The following is a 15,307-nucleotide window of genomic DNA, read 5'->3' as shown; positions in this document are numbered from 1 at the left end:
TTTGGCATCTCTCATGGAGGAGATCAGAAGCATAAAAGGAGTGACGATGGTGTACGACGAGAGAGCACCAGGCCTGGACAATATGTTTGGTTTTATTATGTTTGTGTGTTTTTTTTTTTAAGTTGCTCAATGTGCCTTGATGCCCGATGACTCCTGAGATAGGCACAGGCTCCCCGTGACCCGAGGTAGTTCGGATAAGCGGTAGAAAATGGAATGGACAGTTGCTCAATGTTCGCTGGCTCCGCCTCCTTCTGTTCTTTGAACTTTGCTACACTGATTATAAGGACTTCATGTTGCTCGCGTGTCTGCATTTGCAAATGTAACCATTCGTTTTGAGTTGTCCCATCTTTTGGCACGGCAAACAAAGAGTCTTTCTTTTCACAACGAAACACACAGCGTCTCCGCGACATGACGATACGATGAGATTTACAAGTACGTCCACCTTACTTACATTTAGATGTGGGCCTAGTCAAATCATGTTACGAAGTGACGTACATCCGCCAGGGTGTGGTTACATGAGGCGTTTCAGGCAGGTCTGGGTGAGAGTTCGCTTTTAGATAGAATGCATCTTTTGTTCCCACACTTTATTTTTTGTGATTTTTCATCTTGCAAATATGAGCAATTCTTAAAAGACCTGAATAATAAAGGTTTGGTATATGTGAATGTAAAACTAACCGTAATAGCTAATCTCAAAAGATCATTTGGAGCCACTGAAAAAATGGCTGTTTTTTTAAAGGCTTTTTCGTCAGAGATAAAATATCACTTTATTTTGATAAAGTAAATATAAAAATATTTTGATCTATTTGTAGTCAGACCTGAAACATAACTTCTTTAGAGTTTGGGATTGTGGCTTTAGGTATCTTAGAGATGTTTATAATTTATGTTATATTATTTATGTAACCATTTTCATTCAAAAATACATCTTTTTAACTTCTTTCAAATAATTTTGTGCACCTCAAAATGTTAAATGTTGTCTCATCTGTGAGTGGCTTTAGATAAAATTGTCTGCTAGAGGAAAACATGTAAATGTAATGCAGCGCAATAAAACACAGAGCAAATCATGAACATTTAATTTTCATTTCATATAGATTTGTTAGATAATCATATACAAGTGTGTGATGCTCTATTTATGCAGGTCATTCTCTACAATATACACCCGATCACATACCAATTTTTGTCTATCACAAAATATAAATAATTTTAAAGTTAGTGCTGTACTCACCAACAACAGGTATTGTTAACTGACATCAGGGAAACCTTGTGTAAACATATGTGGTTTCAGGATACAAGTATACAGTCACTTTTTCTAGGCAGCAGATTAGAAATGAGTATATTGTTTTTAGAATTCATTTTTCTTTTGAAATACTTGGAATAAGTTGGGTTTGCAGGTGGACCCAAAACACTCCCTTTTTACGATCTTGACATAAAACCATGGATTGAACAACAGCTGAGAATGAATCTGTGTCCAAAGGGGAAGTTTGGAAGAATCAATAGCATAACTTGATAATTTTAAACCACATCACAAAAGATTTCTCAGCATATCAAGCATGTGAATATAGTTGTGATTTACCAATGTAATGGTGGTCCGGGCTCTTTGTTTATTCACTAGAACTTGTCTAAAATCTGTGTGACTGCTGAACACACAAGTTATTAAACACTAACAACAGATCATTCTCATACGCTTGACATAAGTGCTATTTCTTTTCTAATACAAGTCAGATTTTGCTGCAACTGAACAATCATTACGGTTTAATAAAAACCTATAAAACGTTTCAAGGTTTGGCTCATTAATATGTAATCCATGCACACACTTCCCTGACATGGCCAAGGTGTTTGATAAAAGAAGGTATAGCAAAACTGAGGTATTCTGACAGCTCCCGGGTCCATTTAACCACCCCTCATGGTCCTGAAAATCTTAAACTTTCTGTTTTACATTTCAGATTGAGTTCCATGCCAACAAACATGTGCATTGCCAACAGATTTGAAAGTCAAAGACACAATTCAGGATTCTGCATAGATCATTCGTAGCAACAGTTTATGGGAACATTTCTGTTGAGAAACACCTCTCCGCATACAAAAAAAAATAGCAATCGCCTCTGTCAGCTAAAACACAGTGATAGTCAAACCAATCCTATCCTGGAAGAGTTAAAAAGCTTTGTGATGAATACCATTCATTGATTCGCCTCGAAATAAGGCAAGGACGGTTCCGGGGAGCTTGTTGCTTTTTTCGCACCGTGTGTCTTTATCGTAAACTGTCAAAATGTGCACCTCATAGAGGTCAACTCAATGATCCCCGTTGCTAATGACGACCACCTCAGTACCAGCTGTGGTAGTTGGGATACGGGGTATCTTCTTTAGCGGGCTGGGAACATGCTGAAGGAGACGGAGAAAAAATATTAGACAAATAATCTGCGTGTGCACCAGTGGGAATTATTCAATAATATAAAGGCATACCTCTGATGTAATGCTGGAATGGACCAGACCTGCCTCCAGAGGTCCATCGTCGTTCAGAGAGCGTCTGGCGTACTGTCTGCGATGTTTCTCGTCCACCCGTGTGAGGTACCATGTGCCCGGGATCAGGTCATCAACAGAGCCCTGAGGGACGTAGTTTGCTGCAAAGACAAAACCACAATGAAAATCTCTCCATCTCAATTAAATGAAAGAACGACAACATGAAAACGTCTGGATACCTAAATGGTGAGTTTCTTCTCGGATTTTCATGATGTCGGCGAATAGAGCCGGCGAAATCTGTTTCCTAGAGTCCAGCCTGGCCTTCAGGTCACACAGACTGGACACCATCTTATCTAATGCAGACCCTTGAGAAAAAAACATGTACATTTAGGGTCTAAGGCTGAGGCTAACAAGCAGTATCACGATACACCCTGTTCAATTCCCTCAACAACACCAAAAACATTGTGATTTTCATTATGTTTTGTGTGCGTGTACCAGGTGTAGCATCTTGCGTGACTCTGATGGAGTAAAGCGTAGCAGCGAATCCTGAGCCATAAGAAAACACACCGATTCTCTGACCGGCCAACTGATGCGGTGTGTGTCTGTAGAGAAGAGAGAAAAAATGGACACAGAGTCATCGCGCTGTGGGTAATGGTGGTAGCTTATACACGCTTAGAAACGCGTGTGACACTCACTGCGCGAGGACCGATGCCAGGCAGCCGTACACTGACGGCGTGTACATGTTGCCATTCTGATTGGATATGAGGAGAGATGCCTTTGTTTTCTGCTCAAACAGCTCTGTGCTGGCCTTCATAAAGGCTTTCTCCACATCTCTGTCGAAATAAGTGTCCTCAATCTTCACATCTCTGAAAAATAAAAAAAAAGATTGGTTTTCCTTCACCGAAGCAATAAAAGTCAAGAAGTAATACTGTGCGTTTAATCGTCGTATTTTCAGGAAATCTGAAAGATACAGGAGGACCATCGGCCCTTATTTGTGAGTGGAAGTGAACACACAGAACAGTTCTAGTTAGAAAACATCTGCATTTAGATGTATTAATAATGTGTAGTTCACTGATAGCGTTACAAAGCATGTATGGTGTTATTTCAGCATGTGTGTTGTGTGAAGCTCATCTGGTGATACCTGAAGGCCTCCAGTCCACTGAACGGGCCGCTTTGTGTGTTTGGACTGGGATGAGACAGAAAATCGTTCAGCACCAGACGAGCCAAAGACTTCTGGACCAGTTTGCAGTAAGGCGAGTGAAACAGCATGAAGCCAAAGTCCTCGAGACAAAAACGCGTTTCAAGACCCTCTGAAACACAAGTTAGAGACCCCTTTAGAAGAACACGACAGACACACTCACCTAACCCTCACCTGCCTCTGCCGGGATGTACATTTGACACTTTCCACAAAAACAAACCAATAAATACATAACAGGGCTCAATGCAATATTGAGCAATCATGTTTTCCAACAACTGAGCAGTGAAATGAATATGTGACCTTAGGGCTCCATGATTATGGGTAAAATCATCATAACGGTTATTTCCCCAAATTTTTTTATAATTATTATATAATTTTATAATAAATAATCATTTTTAATAACCACAATTATTCTGTCTGTCAGTTTTGTTTTATAATTTTCACTTCAGCATGTTTCATCTGCTGCCATTAAACTTCTTCAACGCTTTCTTTCAAAGCACGCAATCATCTAAACACTCTGACACCCCCAAACATTTTTTTTTTCTATATATATATAAATTATTACCATTGGTCAACCTTCATGTTTGTCTGTTTCAAATAAAAAGTATGAAAATGTTACAAATCCAGAGTAAAAATTTGTTGTTTTTTTATTACTTGTAAAGTGACAGTTTAAGAGATGCAAGATCTTAGCCCGACAGTGAATTTTTGTGCAGCCTGTATTTGCATAATTACATATCATATAATATAAACTTTATTATCCGCCTTTGTGCTTCACATAAAAAAGCAGAAACTAACACTTGTGTGTGTATGGCTAACCTCTTTGCCACTGGGCATGAATCTTGTTCCTGTAGACAGAATAGCAGCGGTCTAATGCACCCAGATAACACTGAATGGACAGCTTGCCGTCCACCACCGGATACTCGGACACCATATCTGGCTTATAAAAATCATACGCGTGCTGCATGTGCGTCCCACGAAGTCCTGGAGACATGGATTTATATGATCAAAACGACAGCATAAACAACAACAGATTAAACACCAACAGAAAAAGGCACATAAATGTGTTGGACATTCTGTAAGGTCATGGATGCTGGTGACGTCAGTGTAGCTCACAAACCTCTTTCAAAGGCCAGAGGGGCGTTTGGTCCCACTAACATGGCCACGGCTCCAGCGCCCCCTGTAGGCCTGGCGCTGCCCGTGGCATAGACAGCAATATCACCGGCAACCACCAGAGCGTAGCGACCTGGTGCATGAAGATATTCAGTCAGCAAAAAATAAATAAATTAAATATGTGGATTTTTAAGTGACCCTTGAGCAACGTACCGTCCCAGGAGCTAGACTCCACCCAGTTAACGGCGTTGAAGAGAGCGGCGGTACCCCCGTAGCACGCGTTAGTGGTGTCCACTCCCTCCACGTCCGTGTTACCCGATTCTTCAAACAGCTGCATCAGGACTGTCTTCACAGACTTGGACTTGTCAATGATGGTCTCCGTGCCCACCTCCAGTCTTCCCACGCTGTCGTACGACAGGCCGTTTCTCTCCATCAGCTGCTGCACGACCGTCAGGCACAGAGAGTTAATGTCCTCGCGGTCCGTGCAGAAACCCATCCGTGACTGTCCCAGGCCCACCGTGTATTTGCCGGCTCCGACTCCATCGAACTCCTCCAGCTCCGCTTGGTCCACGTACTGCGAAGGCATGTACACATCCAAGGCGATGATTCCCACATCTTTAGGCCACGTGGCCTCACAACTTGCAGGTAGTGATCCGGGCATCCTTATTGAACTGAAAACGACATGAAGCATACTTTAAAATCTGTGATCATAAAATCTCACCATTTTATCATCTTTCATGATCCAAATGACATATTGAATTTTTTTCCGGTCTTCATAATCAAAAATAACTCAAATGGAGCTCTTCACCTCGGTTTCATTTAGTAAGACATTTTATTTGTTTCACACAGACTTTAATATGCAAATTAGTCCCCGCCTCCATTCACTGAAACCAGCTTGGAGGACCTTACAATTACAAAATGTTTGTGAGGTAGAAAACAGATGTGATTTCAAAGTGTTGACTGATGAATTTGCATACGGATTGTCATGAAACATACATAGGGTGTAAACAGAAACGAAAACGGTGAAATAAACAATGAAACAATAATTGTGTACAGTTGTGTTATTACAGATGACAATTACACATTAAATGGATGTTTAGTCGTCTCTGTCCAGTTAACACGTGTCATATTTGCTAATGACCAATAAACTTTTGCAGTAAACCTCTGCAATGAGAATAAAATATCTGAGTGCACTTTAATAATGAATGTGGATCAGAAGTGGGGGGATAAAGGTGAAACAGCACGTGCCAAAGCGTGTAAACCCCCTCTAATCAGATTAAACCTTTCACTGGTCAAAGGACATTACCTTTCACCTACATAGATATGACTGGACAGAGGAGCTCCTCCTGACCCATGTCAAGTCAACTGCATGTTTATTCATTAAACGTGTTTGCTGCTAAGTAAACATTCTTGCTAGGCGTTTGTTTTATATAAGTGCACACAGTATGAAAGGACAAACTCTTGTTTAGAAACAGAACTCGGGACTTTAACGCAACTGAGTCATGAACACATGAACTGAGTTCATTGTCATATATTTACTGCAACTAGCTGACTTCAGTCAATGTCAGTAATACAGACGATGTCATTCCGGTCATAGCATCCGCATAACAATCTATCGACATTGTGTGTTATTATAATATAGATTCAGGCGATGACTCTGACAAGCGTGTTTTGTAAGCCGTAGTTTGTGATGGATTGATTGATTGAGTTAACGGAGGAGCGCGTTGTCTTGCGTCACTAGCAGACTGCTAACATGACAGGTGTGTAAATGTCATATATGATACACGAGTATTAAGATACAGGAGGATTTTTGGCTTACCTTACGATCATAAAGAGGGTCAGAGACAGAGAGCCGTGCTGTCCTCAGATATCATAAGGTCAGAGCTTTGAGGAGTTTGTTGCCCGAGCACTACAACGGAACGGACCGCCTTCCGCTACAGAGCAGAGCATTGCGTCAGATCACACACGTCACGACGCAACAACAGGCGCGTGTACTTTACATAGCAGGTAACGATAGTACTGCAGTTTACTTCGCTGTAGTGTGTTCTATTCCTAATCTAATTATTTGTTACGTTTTGTGCTGCGTTAGTTTCACGTTTTATTTATTTTCCTCCGGGTAGTTATTATATTTTTATAGTTAAATGGATTTTTCGTACACTTCGTTTTTATACTTTAATTCGCTACTCTTATAAAATGGGAAATGAGATTGATTAACTCAATTTCTTTCACACTCATTTACAGAAACATTTTTAGATTCACAGCTATGTATACAAAAGTTTAGTCCTACAAATGTTAGCAAACACACAGATGACACATTTACATATACATTTAGACATTTAGCAGACGCTTTTATCCAAAGCGACTTACAAAGAGTTTAGGAGAAATAAGCGATAGTTCATATTCGATACTTATGCTCTTTTATTATTTCATATTTTTGATTTAGTATTCCACAACTACGAAATGTCTTCGATACACCTTATGTACTTTTTCTGTTTTTTCTTCCAAGTCTACTAACATATTTGCAGAAATTCATCTTATCTCATTTTCCGTTTAAGGATGCAGTGTAGCTGCAAACCTAATTAATTTACAAAGTAAATGTATTATTGTTAAAACATCTAATAATTCACTTACCTGAGTGAGTTCAATTCCTTCCGTATTAATATCAATATATGACACGGCTGCTGCTGCCTCTGTGCACTGTATTATAGATGTACAGTATTTATAGAGTACAGAAGGATCATACCTGTGTAAAATGAGCTCCTGTATCGTGTGCGCTCCACGCGGGGCCAATCAGCACACAGCAACAGTTCTGAAGGTTCCAATTGTCCCGCCCCTCGAAATGGTCAACCAATGAGCACTGCGGAGAGGCGGGTGACTGGACGGGGCGCTCATAGTGGTTCAATGGTGTGAGTGAATGACGGCGTATGGTGAGAGAGCACGATCCATTCAGAGCTCACGTCTGAGAGCGGAGCATCCAATCAGAGCACACGTCTGACTTGCTCGCCATTTTTGCGTAGATAGGCAGGGAAGCCTTTGTCGTTTCTATGACTACAAGAGAGCGAGCGTTGAAATACATCGTCACACAGGATCTCAAGCACATTAAACCCCAAAAGTCAAGTTCACTGCAGAAACAGAAATCACTTTAAATCTCGGAACTGTGCTCAGTTAGTTATGGCGACTTGGTTACTTCATAGATCGTGTGATAGACACGAAACTTGAAATACATTAGATAAACTGTTTGAATACGACACATCTGGCTTGTTTAAATAGGAATAATGTATAAAGGAGGAACATACATGGAAATGGAGCCAGCTCAGTAGGTTACACAATATCATAGACGAGGTACAAAAAAAACGCATTTATGTTTGTAATTTCTGAGAGCACATGTTCAAAAATGTGTAGTTTTGTTTCTCATATTGTCTCTCATATACTGTATATTTAATTTAACGTAAAAATGACTGTGAAATAATATTAATATGCGATTACTTTTTTAAGAGATTCTTTTTCTCACATTACAAATCAAAGCTGCTTTCTAGAAAAATGACTTCATATTTTAGTCAGTTTAAGGTTTTGACACACTGTCACCAAGTCATCGCCTTTGAATCAGAAGTTTTTTTCTGACATTTCTGTCAAAATTGAGTTTATTCTGTGACAACTTGTTTACATTATATGATGTTAAAGACATTTTTTAAAATAAAATGGGTTTAAGTGGAATGCAAAACCTTTGAAGCTTGTTATCTCAAAAGTGCTCAGAATGCAGAGAGAACCTTATAAATCCAAGGTGATGGAGTGTCTAAAACAAAGTGGTGCGTTTCTTTTGACAGGATCTGGACTCGTTTTCCGCATAATTTTGCCTTTTGGGGAAGAGTTCACTTATCTCCGAGTAAGCAGATTACTTCCCGTTCCAAGACTACGGTAACTGTCAGGGTATGAAGGTTGCCATAGCAACGTATAAGATAACAGATTGTGCAAGGTTACGTCAAGTTGTAGGTTGTCTGCGCATGTGTGGCTGATGAAAATCTGGCTGATGTTAGTACTAAACTATGGTTTTGATAGTTTATAAAGTTATAAAGTTTACTCCATGATTTGTGTTTTTTTAAGTAATTAAAATTGATCGAATTACATTTCATGTAAAACTAAATTTAATGCTATATTTTGATTGCAGAAATATTTGCAAATATCATTAAATAATTAGACTGAAATTAAAAAACAATAATTGAGTAGCTACTGGGGGAAAGACTCTGCCTCTGTGACACAGTAAGACTAGTAAACATTTGAATAAAAATGTTGAAAAGCAGAACAAAGTGTTTATGTGCAGCACATGATCAAAGGGCAGTGCAATTCCTGATAGGAGTACTTCATCTAAAAATCTCCTTATTTATTTACACTCTACAGCACAGGTGTCAAGCTCAGTTCCTGGAGCTCCAACACACACCTGGCCTTGAGTTTCTAAAGTAATCCTGAAGTTGTTGATTAGCTGTACAGATGGAACAAGAAACACAGAAAGACCAGGGAACAAGAAAGTCATTGACTATACGTTTTATTTGCTATAAAGACCAAAATAGGTAGATCTCATTATAAAATGCTTCATATGGGGTAAAAACCTATTAAAACATTTTGACGAAAGCTACACGAGATTAAAAGATACAGCTTTAGCCAATTCACCTCTCTTTAGCTGAACCCAGAGATTTATTTGCACAGTAAAAGGTGCTAATATAAGTTAGCCCTTAAGCCCTGGAGATCTTTCAGAAAAAAAAGAGAAAGAAATAAAAAATTATAATAAAAGAATATATTTCTATATATATAATTATTTATATATATATATATTGAGAAAGTGAACTTTGGTAGAAGAAAATTCTATAGGACACCTGAGGTAGAAAAGACTGGAATAAAACAGCAATAGACGATCTTCACATCAAAAAGTACCAAAAGACAAGAAACAGCATCATTTGACATGAGTTCATTCAGCCCAAATCAATAAGCCTGTGAAATAACAAACAAGAGGCGTCCAATACAAATATACAGCGACCAAAAAGCTGATTGAGGAAAAAAGAAGAAAAAAAAACATGACTCAAGTAATACTGATTAGATTTACCATTTTAACTGAAACGTTCCAGTATATAAAAGACAGAGTGCATAACTTTAAAGCTTTCGTAAAGACATAGAAAAAGTCAAATGAAAGAAAGATACACCCGATTCGGAAAAACAAAATACTCATTTATGAAGAAGAGCGTGGTTAAAAGAAATAAACAGATTTAGCTACCGACATTTATTTACACCTTAACTCTTCAAGCTTGAATTCCACATAAAGTAGAAGGTTTTGCATTAAATAAAATTCTTTCTAAAACATCATATTTTGTCACATTTGAATGTCCTCATGATGAAAGCCCCATTAAATTGACCACTTGATTTCTATTTGTTTCCACGCTTGGATTTTTGAGGAATCTAAACCGCAAAAACGCTTGAAGAGCTAGAGTTCATTCACCTGTCATTTCTGAACATTGAGGCAACAAACACATAAGCTAAAATACCACCCCTCCACCGAAATGTTTAACAGCATGTACTTATAATACCTGGAAGTAAACTAAACATCTCCAGGTCACCAAACCTTTATAACACGCCCTGACTTGTCCTTAAATGTTGAATCGAAACATTTACAAACAGCCATGAAAGTGAACAGAACAGCACCAAACAGAAAGAAAATATATCAACGTTAACCATGAATCAACATCCAATATGACCAAACGAGTCACGATGTTCCAGTGAGACGTGACTTTTCAACGTAGAAATCGACAAAACCAGGTTCCCATGTGAGTTTAAACGGTTAAAACCAGACATTTATACAGGTTTAAAAAGTCAAATATATCATCGTCGCAAGCATTCACATTCAGCCTAAAGCTAGTTCAACTAGCAGAGTTTAGTTTCTGCACGACACATTCAAGGTATAAAAGGAAGCGTGATGCTCAACGCGTTCAGTGTGAGTGCATTAAACAGATGAGCCACCGTAACAAACCAGTCAACCCTCTTTTCTCTCGTTTCACACACGCTCATCAGCAGGAAAACAGAGACACGGCACTTAGGTATAAGGAGAGCATTCAGGGGTCTGTTTAACATCTGTGAGAGAAAGAGACACATGACAGCAGTACAAGGCACAGGTCAGACTCGACCGTCAGTAGTTTTTGACGTGTGGCTGCTCCAGGTGAGATCTACCAGCTGTGGCGGAAGACGGGGTGCTTCAGAAGGTCTCTGGAGGGCGGCCTTTCGGAGGGCTGCAGTTCGAGGCATCTCAGGGTGACGTCCCGCAGACCTGGAGACACGTGAGGTGGGATACTGGGGGCTGTGGTGGCACTGGCAATCTGAGACAGGAGAGAGATCAGAGTTATTTTCAAAAAACAATGATAGATTTAACCAAATCTCTTCGTCCTAATTCATCTGTAACTGATACAGAAATAATTCATTACAGATGGGCAATAGAGAGCTAGTGTGTTTTTTCAGTGTATTTTAGGCAGTGTAAAAATGCTTATTTTTAATGTGGGTGTTTTAAAGAAGGAAGATACACTTCGAGCATGACCATTATTCAGACGAAACACAAGCGTATAAGTTGTAAGCAGTCACCCACATTTGTAAAAAAAAATAGTCACGTGTGAAGTCATTTCTTTTGGCTCCACATACAAGTTAAAATGGTCATTTTGATCCGGTTCTACATTACACAGAAAATAATCAACTATAACACTTCATATTTTGGATTTTCTTCATTGTTTTAATATCTCTTTTTCATGACAAAGAAAGATTAAAAATATTTTTTTTAGCGGGGATCACTCCTACACTTTCATATACTTTTATACTTTTATTTTAACCACACAATGTTTTCATTATATGTCACTCTAAATTTGCTTTTTATGCTCAGACTTTATCTACCTTACATTACAAAAATATTGTTACTTTTGGATTTGCAAATATGTTGAAAGAGGTGAAAATAACAGAAAAGATGCTCTGTATTTTGCTGACCTCAAATACTGCAAATAAAAAAAGTTGATATTTACTTTTAAGCAATACAACAGTCATACTACACAGTGTATTTTAGGAAAGGTTCAAAACCTTTTTTATGTGATAACCTTGATTTTGATCGGTTTTCATTTGTCTTGTCATGCGTCATGTACACGGGATCTGTCATTGCGTTCGGACCGAATGATCGGGAAAACCTTTTTTTGATCCTACGCCTTACATAGACGATGTATAATTATAAAAATATCAATGGATCACTTTACTAATTGATTGCAATCAGGATGTAAAGAGATCTCCAACCAGCATGACAAAAACAATCTGGACAGGATCACCTAATCTGCCTATAAGTGAATATTAGGAATGGTTTCTTATTTTTTCAGTGGCTGTCAATGTCTTGTATTTTTATAAGCTTGAAAAAAAATCAAAAATAACAGGAGGAGCACACACTGTCCCACACAACGCTTACCTTGAATATGAGTGCCAGGTGGTTGGAGTGTTTCTCAGCATTCCAGGGAGGTTTAGCACAGGACATCTCAATGATAGCACAGCCAACGCTCCAGACATCACAGCTACGGCCGTACTGCTGCCCTCTCAACACCTGAAACACACACAACACACATCATTTAACACAGAGCAGGTAAAACAGTAACCATAGTGGTCCCATCATGTTTCTTTGCTGCGCTTTGGGTCACAACATCATCAGAACTACAGCTATAATGTCCCACTGTGAACGACTGAATCCATGGATCTGAAGATGTGCATGTGAGTGCAAATACACAAACCAGTCACTAGAGAGCGCTCTATACACAGACTATTGTATTCAATCATTTCATATCTGTACCAGTATCATTTTACTTTTACATTTAAGCTTTTGGCAGTTGCTTTTATCCATTGCATTGTATTATACATTTGTTTCTGACCATGTGCAATCCCCTGGGATCGAACCCATGACCTTAGCATTGCTAGTGCCATGCTCTAACCACAGAGCCACATGAAAGCTCTTTATTTTCATTTAATCTTTATTTTTCTTTGCATACTTATGCTTTGCATACATAATTTATGTCATTAAGAAAAAGTAAATACATATGTAAAGGTTAATGTTTTTAGATTTTAGTTAAAGTCCCAGTGAAATGAAAAATGACAATGCCTATTTTTCATGAAATATTGCAAAAATAGTTTATAAATGTGGTTCATTCTCTTTTTAAATTTCCTGTGCCCTCATAATGCTCAAAAAAAATCTCAAAAGCATTACCGTCCTGTAATGAATATTCATCTTAGATGACGCGTGCTAGGCGGCTTTGGCGGGGTATCCGTTAACTCCTCCCCTTCAACAGTCTGCTGCCTGTTCCATTTTAAAATGCAACGCTGTTTTTATACATCCAATCAAATCGCTGAGAAAGGCGAAAGCCATGCCCACTGATTAATTCATTCGAAATTTAATTTCACTCGGAAATGCATCAAAATACGGAAGTAAAAAAAGATCACAACTTCCGGTTCACAGGGTATTTAAGATATATATATATATACTATTGATCAAGGTTTTGTGTCTCCTACTCATTCTTTATATCTTTTTTCACATTTTTTTTGATAACCAACAGATCTTATAAAGCATTTTTATTATGTTCGGAAAAAAAGGACACATAACCTGGATACCGGTTACTGGATACAGTAAATAAAGTAAATGTTACATTGAACAGTAAATCAGTAAATCCAACCCTCTGGAGAAAAAACACATCAGTTTTATTTAAACATGGACACAAAAATCACTTGACGGCAGCGGTTTGCTTGGGTTCAGTTAATAGGACTAGTTGAAAACAAGCTCCAGAAGTTAGCAGGCTCGCCTAACTCTACTTTAGCCTTCGCTGGTTAGGCTGGTAAATAAGAGGCGAAGAGAAAGAGAGACGTCTCCAGACAAAAGCAGGCTTGTTGATTGTTGAAGAGGTTTGAGTGATGAATGCGCTGCTGGAGGAGGCAGAGCCAGCTGAACTCATTCCCAATTAAACAGAGTTCGGCCCACAATGACAACAAGGAATTAAGGGGCCGGTCCATTGTGACCGCCTCAAAGGAACCACAATTTACTTTCATTTCAAGTTACTGAGAGATCTAAATCCACTTTGTCCTGTTTTCCTGACCGGCCGTGTAACTCTAAACGCCACACGGAGAGGTCACAAGACTAGACCAGCGCTTTGTTCCAGAACATTCGCAGTTTAAAGAGTTAAGAAAGGTTTCACTTCACAACATGTGGATAAATAAAAACATGGATAACGCGACGACAGTAAGAAATTAAACTTCCATGTATGGTAGCACAAAATGCAAGTAGAACGGTATAAACGTGTTCTTCTCAGCCTCACCTCAGGAGCCATGAAGGCGATGGTTCCCAGCAGCTGTCCCTGAAACTCGCCCGCACCCGTGCCTTTAAAAGCCAGACGAGCCGCCGCCCCGAAATCAGCGATGCGTAACCTCTGGCCTGTGCTGTCAATCAGCAGATTCGCACCTACACCAGACAAAAACAGACAACTGACAAGACGCCAAGCAGAAACACACAGCTACCAAAAAACCAAATAATTCCACCCGAAATGTTACTGCCACAAGATTGATTTGACAGCGATGCATCTCGGGATTTTGCGCCGGGTCTGTACTGACCCTTGATGTCGCGGTGGATGATCTGGTTCTCGTGGAGGTAAGCGAGACCTCGCAGAAGCTGGTCTGTGTAGTTGATGGTCACGGCCTCTTTAAAGGCACCGTACTTATTTAACAGATGAGATACAGAGCCACCTGAGAAATACAAAGGGAAGTCAGGACATTCTAGGTAAGGAAAGAGCGTAGAAAGTGTAATTGAAAAAAGATGCAATACAATGGTCTTGTTTATCGCACTAAAAGAGAACTCGCCTGCCATCCACTCCACAAACAGGTTGTAGTTGTTCTTCTCGCAGGTTGCCCCGAGCATTCGGATGATGTTTGGATGGTAGAGGAGACCCATCATCCGAATCTCCTCCCGCAGGGCCTCCACCACCTCCTCCTGCTCTGAAGAGGTGTTCCTAACATACGTCACCTGAGAGTTTAAAAAACATCTTTAACATCAATATCATTAAAACAGGTTAAACCAGGATACCATACAAACAAGATGTGTTTTTATTGACATGCAAAGTATTGACACTATATGTTTTGTCAGACTGGAATCCTTTATGAATGACTCACAGCCTCAATGTCAACCCTACAAAATAAAGAGCAAGAGGAGAAAACATTCACAAACAGAGGTCTTTCTCTCATCTCACTGTATCTTTTAAAAAGAACTTTACAAATCTGCGATGAAATCATCGGTCATCCCCCAAAAATCTGCAATGACCTCATCAATAATGTTGTAATGTGCCTGTATTTTTGTTTGCTGGAAATGTGGGTTATTTCAATCCCCTTGTACTGTAACACAATGCCACTTGTTTGTTTGTTTCGTAATCTTTAGTTAGGGAGGCAAATCAGGTCTGAGCGGAAATGTTTGGCAGAGCGCTGCCTTTCTTGTACTTACTGAAAGCTCTTCACCGCAAT

The 15,307-nt window shown here is 39.2% G+C and overlaps 2 protein-coding genes across 4 annotated transcripts in view; both read right to left on the bottom strand.

The window, feature by feature from the left end:
- Positions 1-1,055: 1,055 nt before the first annotated feature.
- Positions 1,056-7,538, bottom strand: hmgcs1 (3-hydroxy-3-methylglutaryl-CoA synthase 1 (soluble)). 3 transcript variants are annotated; one of them, XM_056737383.1, is made up of 10 exons: positions 7,391-7,538; positions 4,973-5,430; positions 4,767-4,892; positions 4,466-4,630; positions 3,593-3,761; positions 3,147-3,317; positions 2,947-3,053; positions 2,691-2,816; positions 2,455-2,612; positions 1,056-2,373 (listed from the first exon to the last, which is right to left on the bottom strand). In XM_056737383.1, the coding sequence occupies exons 2-10, from the start codon at positions 5,418-5,420 to the stop codon at positions 2,284-2,286; spliced, it is 1,560 nt and encodes a 519-aa protein (XP_056593361.1). In that variant the 5' UTR covers positions 5,421-5,430; positions 7,391-7,538; the 3' UTR covers positions 1,056-2,283. The 3 variants fall into 3 exon arrangements, with proteins under 3 accessions (XP_056593361.1, XP_056593360.1, XP_056593362.1); XM_056737382.1 differs by lacking the exon at positions 7,391-7,538 and adding an exon at positions 6,579-6,737; XM_056737384.1 differs by lacking the exon at positions 7,391-7,538 and adding an exon at positions 6,584-6,695.
- A 1,744-nt stretch (positions 7,539-9,282) lies between these two features.
- Positions 9,283-15,307, bottom strand: part of map3k1 (mitogen-activated protein kinase kinase kinase 1, E3 ubiquitin protein ligase) — a 48,348-nt gene continuing 42,323 nt past the window's right edge. Inside the window, exons 16-20 of the mRNA XM_056735998.1 lie at positions 14,654-14,816; positions 14,408-14,539; positions 14,116-14,258; positions 12,231-12,362; positions 9,283-11,115 (exon numbers count right to left, since the gene is read on the bottom strand). Of these exons, the coding sequence (XP_056591976.1) occupies positions 10,966-11,115; positions 12,231-12,362; positions 14,116-14,258; positions 14,408-14,539; positions 14,654-14,816 (720 nt within the window). The 3' untranslated portion in view covers positions 9,283-10,965. The remainder of the gene's footprint in view (positions 11,116-12,230; positions 12,363-14,115; positions 14,259-14,407; positions 14,540-14,653; positions 14,817-15,307) is intronic.

The sequence above is a fragment of the Triplophysa dalaica genome, chromosome 22 (assembly GCF_015846415.1).
Source record: "Triplophysa dalaica isolate WHDGS20190420 chromosome 22, ASM1584641v1, whole genome shotgun sequence".
NCBI lineage: Eukaryota > Metazoa > Chordata > Actinopteri > Cypriniformes > Nemacheilidae > Triplophysa > Triplophysa dalaica.
The sequence above is the reverse complement of the archived record's forward strand: the minus strand, read 5'-3'. Positions and strand labels throughout refer to the sequence as shown.